The sequence below is a fragment of the Cyrtonyx montezumae genome, unplaced genomic scaffold, assembly GCF_038088225.1.
Source record: "Cyrtonyx montezumae isolate F1298 unplaced genomic scaffold, pur_monq_1.0 scaffold_3, whole genome shotgun sequence".
In the NCBI taxonomy this organism is placed as follows: Eukaryota; Metazoa; Chordata; class Aves; order Galliformes; family Odontophoridae; genus Cyrtonyx; species Cyrtonyx montezumae.
In genome coordinates, this window is record NW_027072034.1 from 112,617,473 (window position 1) to 112,635,968 (window position 18,496).

At 44.0% G+C, this 18,496-nt stretch overlaps 1 protein-coding gene across 1 annotated transcript in view; it reads left to right on the plus strand.

Moving 5' to 3' along the window:
* The window catches only part of MYH9 (myosin heavy chain 9), a 66,080-nt gene extending 47,943 nt beyond the window's left edge, over positions 1–18,137 (plus strand). Inside the window, exons 18-41 of the mRNA XM_065743042.1 lie at positions 151–220; positions 1,164–1,324; positions 2,122–2,230; positions 3,164–3,295; positions 3,910–4,116; positions 4,616–4,753; positions 5,063–5,186; positions 5,989–6,160; positions 6,597–6,809; positions 7,230–7,374; positions 7,897–8,103; positions 8,872–8,976; positions 9,462–9,614; positions 9,953–10,201; positions 10,690–10,902; positions 11,880–12,092; positions 12,433–12,594; positions 13,141–13,269; positions 13,604–13,692; positions 13,868–13,991; positions 15,456–15,664; positions 15,906–16,014; positions 16,325–16,497; positions 16,587–18,137. Coding sequence (XP_065599114.1) covers positions 151–220; positions 1,164–1,324; positions 2,122–2,230; positions 3,164–3,295; positions 3,910–4,116; positions 4,616–4,753; positions 5,063–5,186; positions 5,989–6,160; positions 6,597–6,809; positions 7,230–7,374; positions 7,897–8,103; positions 8,872–8,976; positions 9,462–9,614; positions 9,953–10,201; positions 10,690–10,902; positions 11,880–12,092; positions 12,433–12,594; positions 13,141–13,269; positions 13,604–13,692; positions 13,868–13,991; positions 15,456–15,664; positions 15,906–16,014; positions 16,325–16,497; positions 16,587–16,704 — 3,724 coding nt within the window. The 3' untranslated portion in view covers positions 16,705–18,137. The remainder of the gene's footprint in view (positions 1–150; positions 221–1,163; positions 1,325–2,121; positions 2,231–3,163; positions 3,296–3,909; positions 4,117–4,615; positions 4,754–5,062; positions 5,187–5,988; positions 6,161–6,596; positions 6,810–7,229; positions 7,375–7,896; positions 8,104–8,871; positions 8,977–9,461; positions 9,615–9,952; positions 10,202–10,689; positions 10,903–11,879; positions 12,093–12,432; positions 12,595–13,140; positions 13,270–13,603; positions 13,693–13,867; positions 13,992–15,455; positions 15,665–15,905; positions 16,015–16,324; positions 16,498–16,586) is intronic.
* The last annotated feature ends 359 nt before the right edge of the window (positions 18,138–18,496 follow it).

Below are 18,496 nucleotides of genomic sequence, written 5' to 3' on the forward strand. Positions count from 1 at the left end.
CAGGACTACTGCTTCATGTTCTTTTGTCTAGAGATGCAGTTTTTTCTTCTAACAAAACCATGAGCTGTTAAGCACAAAATGTGATAGGAACTAGAATTTTTTGTTTTCATATATACCCATGTAATTAATCCAATGCTTTCTGTTCCTCAGATACGAAATCTTAACTCCAAATGCAATTCCCAAAGGATTCATGGATGGAAAACAAGCCTGTGTGCTGATGGTAAGACATTCCATAAGCACTGTTTGAATAGAATAAACATTATGAATGTGGCAAGGAAGCTGGGGTAGTGCATTTCCTAAGCATATTAAATACATCTTCTATACACAGATTGAGATTCAAAAGACAAATGTTTTTCTGAGAGAAGGAGGGTGCAGAAAAACTGTCTTGCCTTCCCTGATGGAGGCTCTTTACTAGCATGTGAGGTTCAATAATCTTGGGTGAAGAGGATCCTTCTGTTTCACAGATGTGGATGTGCACTTCTAGATGCCAACAGTATTCACTGAAACAAAATGTTAAGAATCATTGTTATCTTTAGTTATATACTTGAAGTACAACCTTCAACAAAGTTTTTGTAAAGGCAAAAGAATGGCAAACACTTCCAGTGACGGCTCTAATTTCTGCAGAGCTTTCTGCCTCCAAGGAAAAGTTTTGGCTTTGTAGTTCGACAACTAAGAGACACTGAATTGAATTTAAGAGATTCCTGTTTATTCTGTCTCAGAGGAATATAGTTCCTTCCTCTGAACTGGTGTAAGTATTGATAATAAATCCTTTAAAGGAAGGGAAAGTTGGTTGGGGTGCCTTTCAGATTGGAATTGGGAAAAATTAAATATGAAGAATCAACAGATGTATTCCTCTTAGGAAAGGAAGAGGACTTTTGAAAAGAAAAATATATTTCTTAAGGCATCCTTGTAGCTCTAGGTATTAGACATGGTGTTATATTAAATAATTGCCTTCTAACATGTTTTCTGTCTTTTATTGCCTCTGTCTCATGGCTGAGCTCCAAATATTCTAATTGAGACAGGACTTTTGCAGGAGTTACCATCATTGGCTGACCTGAGTGGGTTATTGTGGGAGAAAAGGGCTGTCTTATAGCTGTGAGAGGCATATATTCTGCGATGTGACATGAAGCAGTTAATGTATTTCTCTCTTTCTCTCATTTTAGATCAAAGCATTGGAGCTGGATTCTAACCTTTACCGAATTGGACAGAGTAAAGTGTTTTTCAGAGCTGGAGTCCTTGCTCATCTTGAGGAAGAGAGAGATCTGAAAATCACAGATGTCATTATTGGCTTCCAAGCGTGCTGCAGAGGCTACCTGGCCAGGAAGTAAGGACTGTATTTTATAAAGTACATTATAGATGTGTATTTCTCCAGGTGCAAGTTTCTCTTCACTTAGAAATGTCAGAAAGACCATTGTATATAACTGTTGTTAAACAGTTTGTAACAGCTGATAGTCGTTTTAGAGCTGTCCAATCTCTGTAATACTTGAGTTCTAGCATGTGCAAGAAAATCTATAAGCTGCTGTCCTACATTATGCTAGAGCTGTAAAGTCTATTTTCCTCCACAGGAACACTATACAGTAATACAGCAGGCAGACTTTTAGGTTTGGGTTGTTTGGTTTTTTTTTTTTGTTTTTGTTTTGGGGTTTTTTTTTTTGAGAAAGAGCTGCAAGCTATTAAATGTGATATTTCAAAGGTCTTAGCACTGTACTGGTCCAAGAGGTGTAGGGATTTCTCTGAAGCTGTAGGCAGGGCTGCAAATGGTACACATCTAAAAAGAGTAGTATCTGTCAGGTTGGCAGGAAAACACTCTTCTGTTTTGTATCTCCTCATGAGAAGTGAGAATGAGGCTTCTAAGATTAGGAAGTGCTGGGGAAAAACTTCTTTTAATAAAGAGGAAATTGAATAAAGGAAAAGAGAACCAGTCTTACCTGAGCAGAAAAAACACTTCAAAAAGGTAGAGGAATTTTGCTGCAAATTTTGCTCTGCTTTTTTTATTTTTTATTTTTCTGAGGAGGGAACCTTCTAAAAATACAATCTAAAGTCATCCAAGAGTGGTTTTGGTTGAGAGATTAGTGTCCCACTGTAGGTCCCTTTGTTATCTGCTCTCCGTTTACTTTGTAGAGCTTTTGCCAAGCGCCAGCAGCAGCTGACAGCCATGAAAGTGCTCCAGAGGAACTGTGCTGCCTACTTGAAACTGAGGAACTGGCAGTGGTGGAGGCTGTTCACCAAGGTAATATTTTTTCCATTTATAAGATTTTTGGCAAGAGTTTGTAGTTGTGATTTAAGCTTCTCAGGTTGAACCACAGCAAAAAAAAAAAAAAACCAGCAACAAAACAAACCACTTCCTTTTCAGTCAAGCTTACTTGTAACTGCACCTTGATTCATTTTGGTAGAGAATATTGTGACATATTTTGTATCTATGCAGTATGCCTGCATAAAAAAAGTGCAGGGATATGTGCAAGTAATGCTGTGGAAGAACAAAAGTCATCATTTAATGTTTTGTGCATAGTAGAAAAATGCTTACTTTTGTGATATATCACATCAAAGACTTGCTTACTACCTGGCTATTCAACTTGGCTAGACAAAAATTGATAACCTGGAGAGAAATGTGTCATCTTTCTCCAGAATTGTGAAAGCAAAATGAAAACACTGGAGTCTGATTCTTCTGTTGACTTGCACGTGTATTATATTTATAAAGACAGCGTGCACATGAAGAAATGGTCTTTTCCTTGAACTCATTAGATTTTTACTCTTCAACTATGGAGACTTTGCAGCTAAGTCAGAGTTGAAAGTCGTTTTCTTCTTCCTATGAAGACTTCTAAGGGTTTTTGATGGGGAAGAGTGGAGGTGTTTGTGTTTTGAATGCCCATGAACTGTGAATTGCATCACTGCATGACAGATCTATTATTCTACTGTTACTGCTTAGCCCTTGAGAGTCCTGAAATCTACCCATTGCTTTCCTGATGCATCCCATCCTAGAGGAAGCTTTGGGCAGTCAGGCAGGCAGAGTGTCAGTGGCAAAGTAGATAGTATCTAGTTCTCTGTGATTCTCCCATGGTTCATAACAAAATCATTGGTCAGTCCTTCAGATATACTTACAAAAACTGTTGTTGTATTTTCACGGTTTGTTAAATACATCCCATTCCTTTGGTTTCCTTTTCAGGTAAAGCCCCTGTTGCAAGTAAGCAGACAGGAAGAAGAGATGATGGCCAAGGAAGAAGAACTAATAAAGGTTAAGGAGAAGCAGCTAGCTGCAGAAAATAGACTGAGTGAGATGGAGACGTTCCAGGCCCAGGTGAGTTGTGTGTAAAGCAAATCTGTCTGCTGCTTTAAGAGCTGCTTCTTTGCTTTAGTGATCTGATGCACAAGTCGCAGGATTCCTGCTTGCTGAAATGTGTAGCTTAGCTCCATCTTGTTCAATTTTGCTTGCCCTTCTCCCCAGCTCACTTCCTCCACCAGGTCATTTTGTACAGTGAATAACTATTGCCTCATTACAGCCGTTACGTGTAAAGTCTCTTTTGGCTGAGTATTATAGCAAGCTGATTGAATTCAGCCTCATCATAAATTGAATTCTTTTTGTTTGGAAAATAAGATGGCAGCAGGCTTGTTTTTCTGCAGGAAGGATACTTACATTACTTTTGCAGGGGAAAACTAAACAATCTCCTTATTTCAAATGGTCCTGGTCTCTAGAAACTTGTTAGGGCTAGTGTGAATGGTTTGTGAAGGGGATCAAACACTTAAAAAAATGCATTTTTACATTTCGTCTTTAACTAATAGCAGCAGACAGCTAAAGTTGTTATGATATAACTGCAGAACACAGGAGCATATACCTTCAGTTAATCTAAATTGCTTAGTGCTTTGGTACACTGCAGTTGTCTTACTGTTGTTTCTGGTTTGTGTGCGATGAAGCTAATGGCAGAGAAGATGCAGCTGCAGGAACAGTTGCAGGCAGAAACTGAACTCTGTGCTGAAGCTGAGGAGATAAGAGCCCGCCTGACAGCCAAGAAACAAGAACTAGAGGAAATATGTCATGACTTGGAAGCAAGGGTGGAGGAAGAGGAGGAACGGTGTCAACATTTGCAGGCTGAAAAGAAGAAAATGCAGCAGAACATTCAGGTATGGGATGTCATCTCTGATATCAGTAAACAGGATAATATGAATCAGACTGGTTCCTTTTGTCTTATTTTGGAGAGAATCAGAAGAGAGAGAATAATAATAAAAGAAATACATTAGAAAAATCTATCATGGAAATGACGGGGCAGAATAATTCTGATGCCTCAGGCATTCAGTCATCTGGAATATGCTGTTCCACTCTCAAAGGTGAAAGTTATGGCTGCTTGTCAAATAACTGGACAAGTTTTGGTTGAACCAGGTGTTTTGGGAACAGTAGTATTCTTTGCAAAGTAGCATTCATTTATTCTGCTGTAGATTTTATTTAGTAGAGTGCAGTGTGTTGCATCAAGTCAAGACAGAGAATTCAGTTCTGGAAGGTGCTAGCATTACCTGGTAGGAAGGGTAACGAAACACTGTAAGATAGAACTTGGCTATTTTACTGGTTATACTGGCCAGTAAGCAGCACTGACAAATTCCTTGCTTTTGTGTTTGTGTTGTGAAGGAACTAGAGGAGCAGCTTGAAGAAGAGGAAAGCGCAAGGCAGAAGTTGCAGCTGGAAAAAGTGACCACAGAGGCCAAACTGAAGAAGCTAGAAGAAGATGTGATAGTTCTGGAAGATCAGAATCTCAAATTGGCCAAGGTAAGAGTCCTGCAGTTTTCTGTGCAGTCTGAAGATGTTCCAGTGACTCTCCTGGAGCTGCTGGCCAAAGGCTGACCTTTCCCTTTTGATGGAAAACGTGAATTAATTCAATCTGGTGATAAGCATCTCCAACCTGAATTTCTGAGTGAAATGAGTACTGTGTGTAATCCTGAAAGGGTTTATTTCTTTCCACATTTCCTTGAAGCAGTAGTAGGCACTAGTGGCTTGGACATCTTTAAGCACTGTCAACTCTGAAAAGTCTCCTGTAATTCTAGCAACTGCCTTGATGCTAACTTCTCAACTCTGCAGGAAAAGAAACTGTTGGAAGACAGAATGTCTGAATTTACAACAAATCTAACAGAGGAGGAGGAGAAATCAAAGAGTTTAGCCAAACTCAAGAACAAGCACGAAGCCATGATCACAGACCTGGAAGGTGACATTTTCTAAATCTATTTTAAAAGGCAGATCCTGCAGAGGAATTGCTGTTCAGTTTTGCATGGTTTCTTTTTTAAAGCTGTGGAATTTCAGTTTCATTTCTAAAGCGTGAGTCTCAGTTCAGTTTCTGAGGGGTTAAAGACTAGTCTGTGGTGTGTATGCTATTGATCACTTTGACAGAGCTGCTCGGTGGCTGGGTGAAGGTTATGTGCCCTGTCAGCTGAGCCTGTGATCTAAATAAAAATTCTCTCCAAAGCAGCAGGCCAATGGAGAAGAGAAGCTGGTTCTCTTTCTTCTCCTACTGTGGAAGGGTCTCCACCTTTCTACTTCCAGCAGCATCAGTTTGTCAGGGTTAGTGTGGGTTTTGATGCTCTGTTTGTGCAAGTCCTTCAGAGTTCAAGCTGGATGCACTTTATGGTGGGGATGGCTGGGTCAACGCAGCAGGACACAGCCTATTTAATTGCAGTAAAGGCAGAGCAGACCTTGTGCTCAGCATCCCTTAATGAGTGCCGGGTGGTGTGGGTGTTGGGAGAGACTAGCATTGTGCTCTTTTACAATGAAGTGGGGAAGGAGGTTTGAATGTAGAATGAGGGAGAGGAAAATTGCACATGTATCTTTTAAGTGCAAAATATGCAAGCCATCTGCATTATCCTGACAGAATAATGCACTCCAGCTAGTTTTCTCAGTTGTATTACCAGGAAAGGTATTACTGCCTGAACAGCCTTATTTTCTCTGCCTTGTACAGTGTTCTTTGTATGACTGTGTCATTGTACAACTTACTTTGTCCTCATCTCCATTAGAACGTCTTCGACGTGAAGAAAAGCAGAGGCAGGAGTTGGAAAAGACTCGTCGAAAGCTTGAAGGAGACTCCAGTGATCTGCATGACCAGATTGCTGAGCTGCAGGCTCAGATTGCAGAACTCAAAATACAGCTGTCCAAGAAGGAAGAGGAGCTGCAGGCAGCCTTAGCTAGGTGAGAACCTGACCTACGGTACTGCTACGTTAGGAAGTTTTTCTTCTGGTCTTGTGTCACTTCATTACACAAGTTTTACTGTAGGTTTCAGATGGGGTTAAACAATAGTGGCAGGGCACTATCTCTCTCATGCTGTATTTGTCTATTCAGTGAAGTGTCCAACTTCCATTGTAAAATGGTGCTTTTTCTTCTGCTTTCTTCTGTTGTCAGTCTCTCTCTGTCCCCTTCTTTAAGGTAAGTAATTGTGCACTCTCAACTACTGAGAGTTAGAACTTAGAATTTTGTAGGTGATCTGTGGATCAAAGTTGAAAGTAATCACGTAGAGCTGATCTATACCAGCTTTTTTTTATTTCTGGATTATTCTTGGTAGGACAGGTGGTTTTTGTTTGTGTATGCTTTAAATCTGGCTCTGACCAGAACCCTATGTTAAACACAGGGTGGAAGAAGAGGCAGCTCAGAAGAACATGGCCCTGAAAAAGATCAGGGAACTCGAGTCCCAGATCACTGAGCTGCAGGAAGACCTGGAGTCAGAGAGAGCTTCCAGGAACAAAGCAGAAAAACAGAAGCGAGACCTGGGTGAAGAGCTGGAAGCATTGAAAACAGAGCTAGAAGACACTTTAGATTCCACAGCTGCTCAGCAGGAGCTCAGGTAACTCCAGCGTGTAGCTGTGTTGTATTGTCTGGTTTTGATTTTGACATTTTAGTTAAAATTAATGCAAGTCTTTATCAGAGCGTGCTGGTTAGCAGTGCTCAGTGGCTGCAGAAGGAGGCAGAGTAGTCAAGATTGCACTCCCTTATCTGATGTAAGAAAGTTAGTTTGTTCTGTAGCCCTGGTGGTGGTGAAACCCAAACCACTCATGCTTTAAGACTTGCTTCTTAGCTGAAAATGATGTTGTGAGCTTGTACTTAAGAAGGGTACAAAGGTAAGTTTTCACTTTGAAAAGTGTATTTGTAGCATGTAGGGCTAACCAGACCTTGGTGTTCTTCTGCATTAGAGATGCTGTTTGTGGGTATGCACATCTGTTTGATTATCTCCTTGGCATCTAAATAAAAGCTGTGAATTTTGCAGGTCAAAGAGAGAACAGGAAGTAACGGTTCTGAAGAAGACCCTCGAGGATGAGGCAAAGACACATGAGGCTCAGATCCAAGAGATGAGGCAGAAACATTCGCAAGCCATTGAAGAACTGGCAGAGCAGTTAGAACAAACCAAACGGGTATGTGGAACAGGAAATGCAAGACCAAAGCAGCCAGCCTTTCTGAAGTGATTGAAGTGATAGCTGCTCTATGGCAATGTCTTAATACTGCCTTCATGATGCTAGGTTTCAGATGCACATACTCTTCTTTCCTTGACAGATCGTTTTGCACTACGAAGCATATTACATTTGTTTTAAACAGTTGCATTTGTTCTTTTTTTCCCATCAGGCATTTCATACTGAATAGCTAATATATCGTCTAGTTCTTTTCACTGCTAGCATTTGTTGAGCTGTACAACCTTTACTTTGGAAATCTGATGGTGCAAGACTATCTCCTTCATTGTTGCCTGCTCTGATTGTTTGTCTCCTGCTTAGCAGGTGTTCACATTGTTTTTTCTGAGTAAGCAGTCTAAGACTTAGCTGTTAAACGTGCGACTTTAGTTGGTGAAATAATTTGGAGGAAATAAAGAGTAATCACTCACTGGAAGTATTCTGCTGTATCTTCAGCCTGAGCTATTTTGCTATTTTTTTCCTCCCCTCCAGGTGAAAGCAAATCTTGAAAAAGCAAAACAGGCTCTGGAAAGTGAAAAGGCTGAATTGTCCAATGAAGTAAAGGTACTTCTGCAAGGCAAAGGGGATGCAGAGCACAAGCGGAAAAAAGTGGATGCTCAGCTCCAAGAACTGCAGGTGAAATTTACAGAAGGTGAAAGAGTGAAGACAGAATTGGCTGAGAGGGTTAACAAGTTGCAGGTGAGTGGCATGGGTTTTCCTTAGCTTCTGTTGTAGCCTGTTGCAGAGTAGAGAGAAAAGAAGATTGTAGGGTGGTACCTCCATGTGGTTAATTAGAAAATCTGCTTGTTCTTCCGGGGGGATAAAGTTCCTACAAAAAGCACAGACATAGTTTGCTTTCCAAGGACTCAGCAAACTCTGTAACTCATTATCAGTTCAGGCCATTGGGACTGATGTCACGAATGAGCTGCCCCACAAAGGTGCTCCCCTTCAGCGTGCAGAGGGGCACAGTCTGGTGATCTGGCAGTTTGTAATGTGGTTGATGGTGAAGAGGAGTGGCTAAAGGGTGATGCTGAAATTTGGGGTTTTCTTCAACTCTCTTTAAGAGAAACAACAAATAGCTTTGGTTCACACCGAGCACTGTCTTCTGCCTTCTCCTTTTCTGGTAGGTTATCGTTAGACATTTAGCATTGCTGGTGTATGCATACTCTTCTGGAGTCTGAAAATGTAATTTGGAGTATCTAAATGCAGCTCTGAAGCAAATCATGTAAGATAAAGAGATTTAAAGACAGAAGGGTGTTGAGTCTCTTTTGGATTGTTCACATTTCATCCCTGTGTCTCTAGAAATGACGCATTTCTTCTCCCAGGAGATGTTACAGATGCCTTACTGTTGGGAAGTGCCTTATTTTTCACTTTCAGGTTCCTGACTTTGTTCTAATAAGTGATGCTCTTTCAGTTTCACTGTTCCTGGCTTTGTTCTAATAAGTGATGCTCTCATTTCTCCTTCAGGTTGAGCTGGACAATGTCACAGGCCTTTTGAACCAGTCTGACAGCAAATCAATCAAATTAGCAAAGGACTTCTCTGCTCTGGAATCACAGCTTCAGGATGCTCAGGTGAGAGCTTTGGAAGCCAAGGCATCTCTTCCATCTGTATATCTTAAATCCACTGTCTGTTAGAAATGATCTCAAATAAAGTGAGAAGGCAATCCGGATGCTGTTAAATACTGACTGTACAACAATACAAAGGATTGAATCTGGTTGTTTTGCTAAGGGGCCAAGTTGCTTGGTACTGAGAGCATTTCTACAGAAACAAGCTCTTTATCTTCCTTCTGCTTCTTCAGTATGTGGAACATACATAACTTTCCATGTCTCAGAATTAGAAGTCTTCCTCTGTCACCTTTCTGCTTGGGAGTTTTTTGTTGCCAGTGCTGAACTGCAGTGCTAGTTTCTTGGGTTTGATTGTTTTGTTCAATCTGTGAATTAACTAGCTTAATTAAACTAAACTTCAAAAATATTCCTGCTTGAGAGAATGAGTGAGGGTGGTGCGCCTTTAAATCCAAGGAGATGTGCTGAGTTCCTCTGGGGTGCTTGTATTGTAGGAGCTGCTGCAGGAGGAGACTCGCCTAAAGCTGAGTTTCAGCACTAAACTGAAGCAAACAGAGGATGAAAAGAACGCTTTGAAGGAGCAACTGGAAGAAGAGGAGGAGGCAAAGAGAAACTTAGAGAAACAGATCTCTGTTCTTCAGCAACAGGTACAGTCTACCTTCCATAAACCAAACACTTGAGAGGAAGTCCGAGTGCAAGTCTGACTTGAAGGAAGTAAAATGCAAATGCAGAATTGGCATCCAGGAAGGGAACCTTTCGTGGACAAGGGTGATGCTGCTCACTTGAGTGAATCTCAGATAATGGTCATTCAAACTGTAGATTTCCACTCAGATGTTCCTTTGGAATTCATTGTTAGTGTTACTGGTTTTAGATGATTCCTTCAGAACTCGGCAGACTTATTTCCTCAGCTCATCTGGTGCCAGTAAATCGCATACAGTGTTGTTATGTGTGGTGAGGTTCACATGCAGTCTTTTCTGTCCTCCAGGCAGTAGAGGCCAGGAAGAAGATGGATGATGGTCTGGGCTGCCTCGAGACAGCAGAAGAAGCCAAGAAGAAGCTGCAAAAGGACTTGGAGAGCTTAATGCAGCGTTATGAAGAAAAGATAGCTGCATATGACAAGCTGGAAAAAACAAAGACTCGCCTGCAGCAAGAGCTGGATGACATCGCTGTGGACCTGGATCATCAGCGCCAGACAGTTTCCAACCTAGAGAAGAAGCAGAAGAAGTTTGATCAGGTATGACTTCAGCCTCAATCCATTCAGTGTAGGTACATCTGACTTGTCAGATTTGCCTCTCAGAATATCTAAGCAGTGCTGTTTGGAGAATGCATGTTTAATTCTGATCTGAGGTATAGCATATAAAGTGGAGAGAGAAGCTGTCATAGAGGGAAACCTGTTTTGTGTCATGCACAAGAAGTTCGGTGGTGTGCCTTTTCCCAAAGGCCTAACATTATAATATTGACAACCATATCAAGTTGTAAGTGCTGGCTGCAGTTTTTGAGGGCCTGATGGAACTGATACATTGGATACCTAGGATATCAGAGGTTTATTCACGTGGGGTCAGCACGTTGTTGAAGATGGGATGATACATTCTCTGCAGTTTTCTTGATCCCTTCTGTCCAGGGCAGAATGCACTTAGAAAGCAGTAACAGAAAAGGTGCATGTTTACCTTGTTAAAAATCATTCAGTAATTTCTCAAAAATGCTAATGCTGTGCTCTTGTAGCTGTTGGCAGAGGAGAAGAACATCTCTGCCAAATATGCAGAAGAAAGGGACCGTGCTGAAGCTGAAGCCCGTGAGAAGGAGACGAAGGCCCTCTCCCTGGCCAGAGCCCTCGAGGAAGCCATAGAACAGAAAGCTGAGCTGGAAAGAGTCAATAAGCAGTTCCGCACGGAGATGGAAGACCTGATGAGTTCCAAGGATGATGTTGGGAAAAGCGTAAGTATGTTAGTTTAACACTGGAGGACGTGTATGCTAATGTGAGCACGGAGAATTGCAGTAGAGAAAACTGAACGCCTTGGGGAATTGTGAATGTTGCATTTGTATGACGTTAGTGAGCAGGAAAGTCCAATAGGAAGAGCCTGGAAATGACCCGGATGAGAGAGTGGTAAACAGAGACTTGCTTAGTACTGTTTTGATGGAGAAGGTGTGATGTGAGATTAATTGGAGGTTGTGGAGAAGTGGAGTCGGCCTCTTCTCCCACTTAGCTAGTGGCAGGACTAGACAGAATGGTCTCAAGTTGCTCCAGGGGAGGTTCAGGTTGGATATCAGGAAAAGTTTATTCTTAGAGTGAAGGGAATGGAATAGGCTGCCCAGGGAGCTGGTGGAGTCACTGTCCCTGGAGGCATTCCAGCAACGTTTAGGTGTGGTACTAAGGGACATACGGTGTAGTGAGGAAATACTGGTGATAGGTGGATGGTTGGACCTGCTGGCCTCGGAAGTCTTTTCCAACCTTAGTGATTCTATGATTCTATGTGAAAAATGCAGGGAGTAGTGAGATAATGGGACGTGGTGACCCAAGAATTTCATAATGAGAAAAAGGCTGTGAAAGCAGCAAGGAAAAGACTAAAAAAAATAATAAAATTAGAAGCTAAAAATTACCGTCTTGAATTTTATCATAACCAGGGGTGTGTGTCCACCTCTGGTAAGTCAGTCAGGATTATACTTACAAATACTTTTCTCCTTCTCCCCGCAATGGCACATAGATGACCAGAGCTGGTAGGTAATCAAGATTCATGTTGGCAGCTTGCAGCTATGTGAGCAGCTGGACCTGAGGGGTATCCCCGCATTAATGTAAGGAACAGATACAGTGCCCCTGTATCTTGTCTTGAGTGGCTGCTCTCAGGCTTTTTTGTTCTTAGGATAGGTGAAATTATCCTCCTTGAGGAAACCCTGTATGTGGTACTGTGCTGTAGGTCCATGAGCTGGAGAAGGCTAAGCGAGCCCTGGAGCAGCAGGTGGAGGAGATGAAGACACAGCTGGAAGAGCTGGAAGATGAACTGCAGGCCACAGAGGATGCCAAACTGCGGCTAGAGGTGAACCAGCAGGCCATGAAGGCACAGTTTGACCGGGACCTCCTGGGACGTGATGAACAGAATGAGGAGAAGAGGAAACAGCTGATTAGACAAGTAAGAACTGCTTTGTAAACCCTGAACGTGTTCTGCAAAGGCACTTATGCCCAAGGATGGCTAAGACAGCGCCAGTCCACGCACCATTGTTAATGATAATTCTCCAGTCAGTGCTGCAAATGCTTCCCCTTGTGTGCATGGTTTTTCAAACAGCCCTTGCCAATCTGAAGATCCCGTGTTGCTTTATTAGTGAGGAATGATAGCCCTCATCCCTCTACCAGGAGGGATTAGGGCAAGTCACGTGCTTGCACTTGAATACAGTTTGTAAGGTGGATGTGAAAAGCAGCTGTGGGGAAATCAAGGAGCTGATCAACACTGCTGCCTGAATTTCTCTGTGCAGGTGAGGGAGATGGAGGTGGAATTGGAAGATGAACGAAAACAGCGTTCCATTGCTGTGGCTGCCAGGAAGAAACTGGAGCTGGACCTGAAGGATCTGGAAAGTCATATAGACACTGCTAACAAGAATCGTGATGAAGCCATCAAGCAGCTCCGCAAACTGCAGGTGAGGAACTGCAATTGTTTTACTTGTCAGTGTAAAGCATATTTACCCAGGGAAATGAGATACAAGATTTCACCTGCTGAGAACCATGCATCAGTGTCACAAGAACAGCAACTTGGTAGCAATGTACCAGGAAAGATTTATTGGCATTTCAAATATCCTTCTAACCCCCTTCTGCCTGTTTAATTCCCTGAGAGACAAGCTGCAGGGAAAGTCTGCCTGAGAGCTAGCCTCATATCAGTGTTTCTGTAAAGGATTATGGAGTTGCAGAGCTAGAGAGACTTAAAATATGATGTAGACCTTCTCCTGCCCAAAACAGTTCTGTCACACCGTTCTAATTCCTACAGGCATGTGTCTGATCTGTTCTTAGGAAAAACGCCAAGTCCTCCCTTAGGCCATCCATTCTACTGCTTCACAAGAAAGCTTCCCGTACTCCTCTTTCCCCATGTCTGAGATTTTTTTTTTCCCCTGCAATTTAAGCAACTCTGTTTGCTTCCACTACTACTGCAGATGCTCTGAAATCCATCCATTTTTGTTCTCTTTTTCCAGGCACAAATGAAGGATTACATGCGGGAGCTGGAGGACACGCGTACCTCCAGAGAAGAGATTTTGGCTCAGGCCAAAGAGAATGAGAAGAAGTTGAAGAGCATGGAGGCAGAGATGATCCAGTTGCAGGAGGTAATGGCATGTGCATGCAAGTCAAGTGTGTTTGTTTGTTTTCTCGACCGAGAACCAAGCGTGGATTCTTTTCCTTTCTTTTGTTTTTTCGTTTTCTGCTCTGCTCGAATACAGGGTCTCTTTCTAGTTGCAGAATTTGGTCCTTTCTTGACAGCTGCAATGGGAGTGATGCAAAACAAAGGAAGCTGTGAAGTGGGAGGGAAATCAACTGCCTTATAATTCAGTCTGGATCTAGCTAGAAGCTGTACCACCCATTACCAGTAACTCCTTTTTCCTGTGCTGCGTTCGTTGGTCGCCTCCCATTGCATCAGTGACCGTCTCGTTTTCATTCCAGGAACTTGCAGCTGCTGAGCGTGCCAAGCGCCAGGCCCAGCAAGAAAGGGATGAGCTGGCTGATGAGATCGCCAACAGCAGTGGTAAAGGGTGAGTAACATTCCCTGCTCGAGGGTGGAGGAGCTGCTTTGAGAAAATACTTAGCAGGCTGTTATTTTTATGTAGACTGCAGTATGTGCTTTTGGGAGATGGAGCTTATTTTATGAAACAAAAAGTGGCAGTTTTTCCCCCGAGGCATTAATGTGCACGTCTGTGTGTCCTACAGAGCTCTGGCCATGGAGGAAAAGAGGCGCCTGGAGGCCCGGATAGCACAGCTGGAGGAGGAGCTGGAGGAGGAGCAGGGCAACACTGAGATAATCAATGACCGGCTCAAGAAGGCCAATCTTCAGGTACCTGTGCAGGCTGGATGTGTGAGCAGAGGCACTCTCAGCCGTGCAAACTGCCACACTGTGCTCTGAAAAAACACCAGCTGCTGCTTTGTGGATGTTACAGGCCATAGAAAGTCTGTAGGCACGAGCAAGGTGGAACAGCTGAATGCCACAACAGAGAAAATGCAGCGGGCAGTTGGAGCTCGTGTTAACTCACTGGTTTCGATCCTGAAATATTAAATGATTTCAGTAGCTGGAACCATCTTCAAAGTTTATCAGGAATTTCCAGCCCTTTTTTCCTTGCTTTTTTTTTTTTTTTAATTGAGAATCTGTGAGGAATGTGATCTGTAGTCTGCTTTTCTGCCTTGGCGTGCTGAGCAGTGCCACAGTGTGTTTGGAAAGTTACTTTTCCGTCAGTTTTATGCTTCTTCAAATGGACCATCCATATGGAATTTGTTAGGCTGCTATAGAAACAGCGATCCTAATCTGTCTGTTCTCTGCTGTACTTTATCTTTCCGGCTTTAAGAGTCAGGCATGCTGTTCTGTTAGCTCTCTAAAGCCAAGAACCTAGGCTGATGGTTTTCCAAGTGGTGGCTTTACTCCAAAGAACAGAGCTCTCTACTTGACTATCAGCCGGAGCCCTGGATTGGAAGTAGATTGAGTTCTTGCCCTTCCATCTTTGAAAGTCAGTAGTTTCAGGCTGCTTCTTTGTAGCTGAAGCAGGCAGACAGCAAGTAAGTGATAGATCAGTAAAGCACGTGTGTTGAATCCACTTGCCTTAAATTTGATGCAGTTCTCTAGGACTGGTAATCACAGAATCACAACCACAGAATTGTAGGGGTTGGAAGGGACCTCTGGAGGTCATGCAGTCCAACCCCCTGCCAAAGCAGCTCCCTAGCCCAGGTTGCACAGGTAGGCGTCCAGGCAGGTCTTGGATGTCTCCAGAGAAGGAGACCCTGCAACCTCTCTGTGCAGCTGTGCCACTGCTCCGTCACTGCACTGGGAAGAAGTTCCCACACACATTTGAGCAGAACTTCCTATACCTCAGCTTGTGGCCATTTCCCCTCGTCCTATCACCACGCACTGCTGAGAAGAATCCAGCCTCGACCCTTTGCCTCCTGCTCCTTAGATATTTATAGATGTGGATCAGATCCCCTCTGAGTCTTCTTTTTTCAAGGCTGGACAGACCCAGGTCCACTAAGTGCCAGACTGTTGCCTTCACCCGGGAGACGCACATGATTAGCAAATATAGTCCTAAGAGGAGGTTAATAATTGTGTTTCTCAAGTAATTACCTTATAAGCTGGAATAAACTTAAGAAATTTTGGGAAGTAGTCTGTATCTCTGTCTATAGACAGCTCCTCCTTGTAGCAGAGTAATTCCAGGTGTTCAGCTCACCCTGGAGGTCTTTCTTCTTTGCATATGTCTGAGAAACAAATCAGCCTCTCAAGCCGGGACGATGTGCTAAGTGCTGCCTCTCCCCACAGATCGATCAGATGAACGCCGACCTGAATGCTGAGCGCAGCAATGCGCAGAAGAATGAGAATGCTCGCCAGCAGATGGAGCGCCAGAACAAGGAGCTTAAGCTTAAACTGCAGGAGATGGAGAGTGCAGTGAAGTCCAAGTACAAGGCTACCATCACAGCCTTGGAAGCAAAGATAGTGCAGCTGGAAGAGCAGCTGGACATGGAGACCAAGTATGTCATAGCAGGAACTCTGGTTGTTTTACAGGCATCCGTCCTCTCAGGAATTGTAAGCCCTTCTGAGCAAATTCTAACTTGTCTGTATGAGGTAGCTTCAGCCAGACTTGAGCAGTCCTAAAGCTGCAGCCGTGATGCGCTGCTGCCGTTCCTCCGTAGCTTCAGGAGAAGTACCTGTGACACCAGGGGACAGCAGAGGGTGCATTCGTGTCTGAGCTGTCGCTGTATCTCTGTGCAGGGAGCGCCAGGCTGCCAGCAAGCAAGTGCGCCGTGCCGAGAAGAAGCTGAAAGATATATTGCTGCAGGTGGATGACGAGAGGCGCAATGCCGAGCAGTTCAAAGATCAGGTGTGTTTGGTTACCTCCAGCATGGTGGAGTCTGCTGGTGGGAGGCTTTCCCTTCTATCATCGAGCCATCCTCTGCATGTTCTAGCTTTAATCTTCTTACGGCTCCCTCTCCTTTCCCCCTCACTGTACTGATTTCAAGATGCTGCAGGTGAACATGCAATGCCTTTAAGAGAAGCTCGCAGCTGTCAAGTCCTAGGCAGCTGCTTTCAGGAAAGGAAGAGGGGACTTGGGAGACTGTCCTTTTTGCCACTGTTGTAGCCTCTGTGCTGTAACTGAGGGATCGCTGACCTCTTTTCCTGCCCGTGCTCAGGCGGACAAAGCGAACATGCGCTTGAAGCAGCTGAAACGCCAGCTTGAGGAAGCAGAAGAGGAGGCCCAGAGAGCCAACGCGTCCCGCAGGAAGCTGCAGCGCGAGCTGGACGATGCCACTGAAACAGCTGATGCAATGAATAGAGAGGTCAGCTCCCTCAAGAGCAAACTCAGGTAAGGCACAGCAGGCTGTTTCCTTTTCCCAAAGCCGTCCCCATCTGGTGGGCGCAGCGAATGTTGGCTTACTGACTGTCCTTCCCTAGGCGTGGGGACCTGCCCTTCGTCGTCACACGTCGAATTGTCAGGAAGGGTACAGGGGAGTGCTCCGACGAGGAGGTGGACGGCAAGGCAGAAGCTGGTGATGCCAAAGCTACTGAATAAGTCCTCTCGTTTTGCCCAGGTTACACGTGATGGGGTGACCCACCCACTCACCCTCCCCTTTTCCACTGGACTTTCTGCAAACCCTCAGTCTGGCTGGGGATCTGCAGAGCAAGTCCAGCTCTGTGTATCTGGAGCCATCGGGCATCTGTGTTCCTCGTTTCCTCCTCTTTGCAGTTTCCTAATCCTCTTTGTATTTAATGCCAAAGAGTTGGAGCTCTAAAATCTGAACAGCAGTTTGGCATCTACAAAGTCGTGTAGAACTGTCTGTGCCACGTCTGCTGATGAATCCTTACACAATTTGGAGGGAGTGGGGTTAGGGAAAGATTATTTTTGCTGTAAATCTCCTTTTTGTCTTCAGATGCTAGCTGCAGGGAAGCTCCTTCCTGTATTCTTTCCCCCCCCCTCTTTGTTTGCTTTCGGCAATCATGTTCAGTGACCTCAGGCTTCTGCCTCTTTCAGTCTGCCCACCCACACGGTTTGGGAGCAGCTTCAGGAAAAACGGTGTGCTTAAGGCCATGGCAACTCACCCTTTCTTCTTCCACATGATTCCAGGGAGGGGTGTGCTCCTCCTAGGGCTACCTGGAGGACTTGCCAAAGTTGTCTTTTTGTTGTTGTTGTTGTTGTTTTTTCCTTTCCCTCCCCCCCCCCCCCCCCTTTCTCCTCATTTTTACTGTCTGGACAGATCTCTGAAGTGCAATGATGTCCTGTGAGTGTCTCTGCCTCTGAGCGGTTTCATCTAAGGTAGTGTGGACCAGTAGTTAACGACAGGCTGGGGAAGCAGCACGGCGTCCTTGTGCTTGTCTGAGAATCTCTAGGGGACCAAATATATTTAATGGTAGTAGGATCTAGGGGAATTTAATAGGGTAGTGGGCAGAGGGTGGGGATGAGGGGAGGGAAATCCCTCTTTTTTTGACATGTCCAAGCCTCTTGCACCTGCTCTATAACCAGGGGTCGGGATTAGTTATTGTGCACCATTGACTAAGAGTATATTAAAAACCCTTTAATCTGCACAGATATATGTAAGGCCTTTGTATCTCTCGTAATAAGTAATAAGATAAAAAAATAAAGGTCTTTATCACTGCCTTTCTATTGGGACCATGGTTATATAGAGATAGTCTTTACTTTTCTACACCGTACACTGGTTGCTGGATTTACCTGTATTCTTAACCATATTGTATATGCTGCATTTAGACCCTACTTATGAGCAAAGTAAAAATAATGAAATACGAAGCGCCATACTGTATGCCTGAAGCGCTCTGAACGCAGGAGCCTCGTGTCCCAGTTGCTGTCACAAGAAAGTTTTAATTTTTTTTTATATATATATATAATAAAAGTGCCTTAGCATGTGCCTCAGCTGTGTGTCACCACTACAGTCAGTAATGGATTACTGGTGCTCCACTGATGTTACCAATAAAGATTATCCATGTGCTGCAGTCTGTGTGCCTGTGTTGCCATTCCCTGTGTTGCCACTTGAGACCCCAGCTGTGCTGCCTCCTTGAAAAGCTATGGATGCAAAACTTGCTGTTGGACCTTACAGCAGTATTCCCAGCTGCAGAACAAAGTTGATACACATAGATGGCTGCTTGCTGTCTGCCTGCACCGTTTTTTTTCCTTCCCCTGATGCCAACAATGGGCACAAAAGCAGAAGGAAAAGGAGAAAAAAAAGCCTCCACTCCTGAACTTGTGACTCTCCAGACCTTGCTGCCATTCCGAGCTGGCCTGGCTGGGCAAAGCAAACAGCTGAGCTGCAAAGGGGAAAGAGAACTGCAAAGAAGATTCTTCTTAGCCCAGA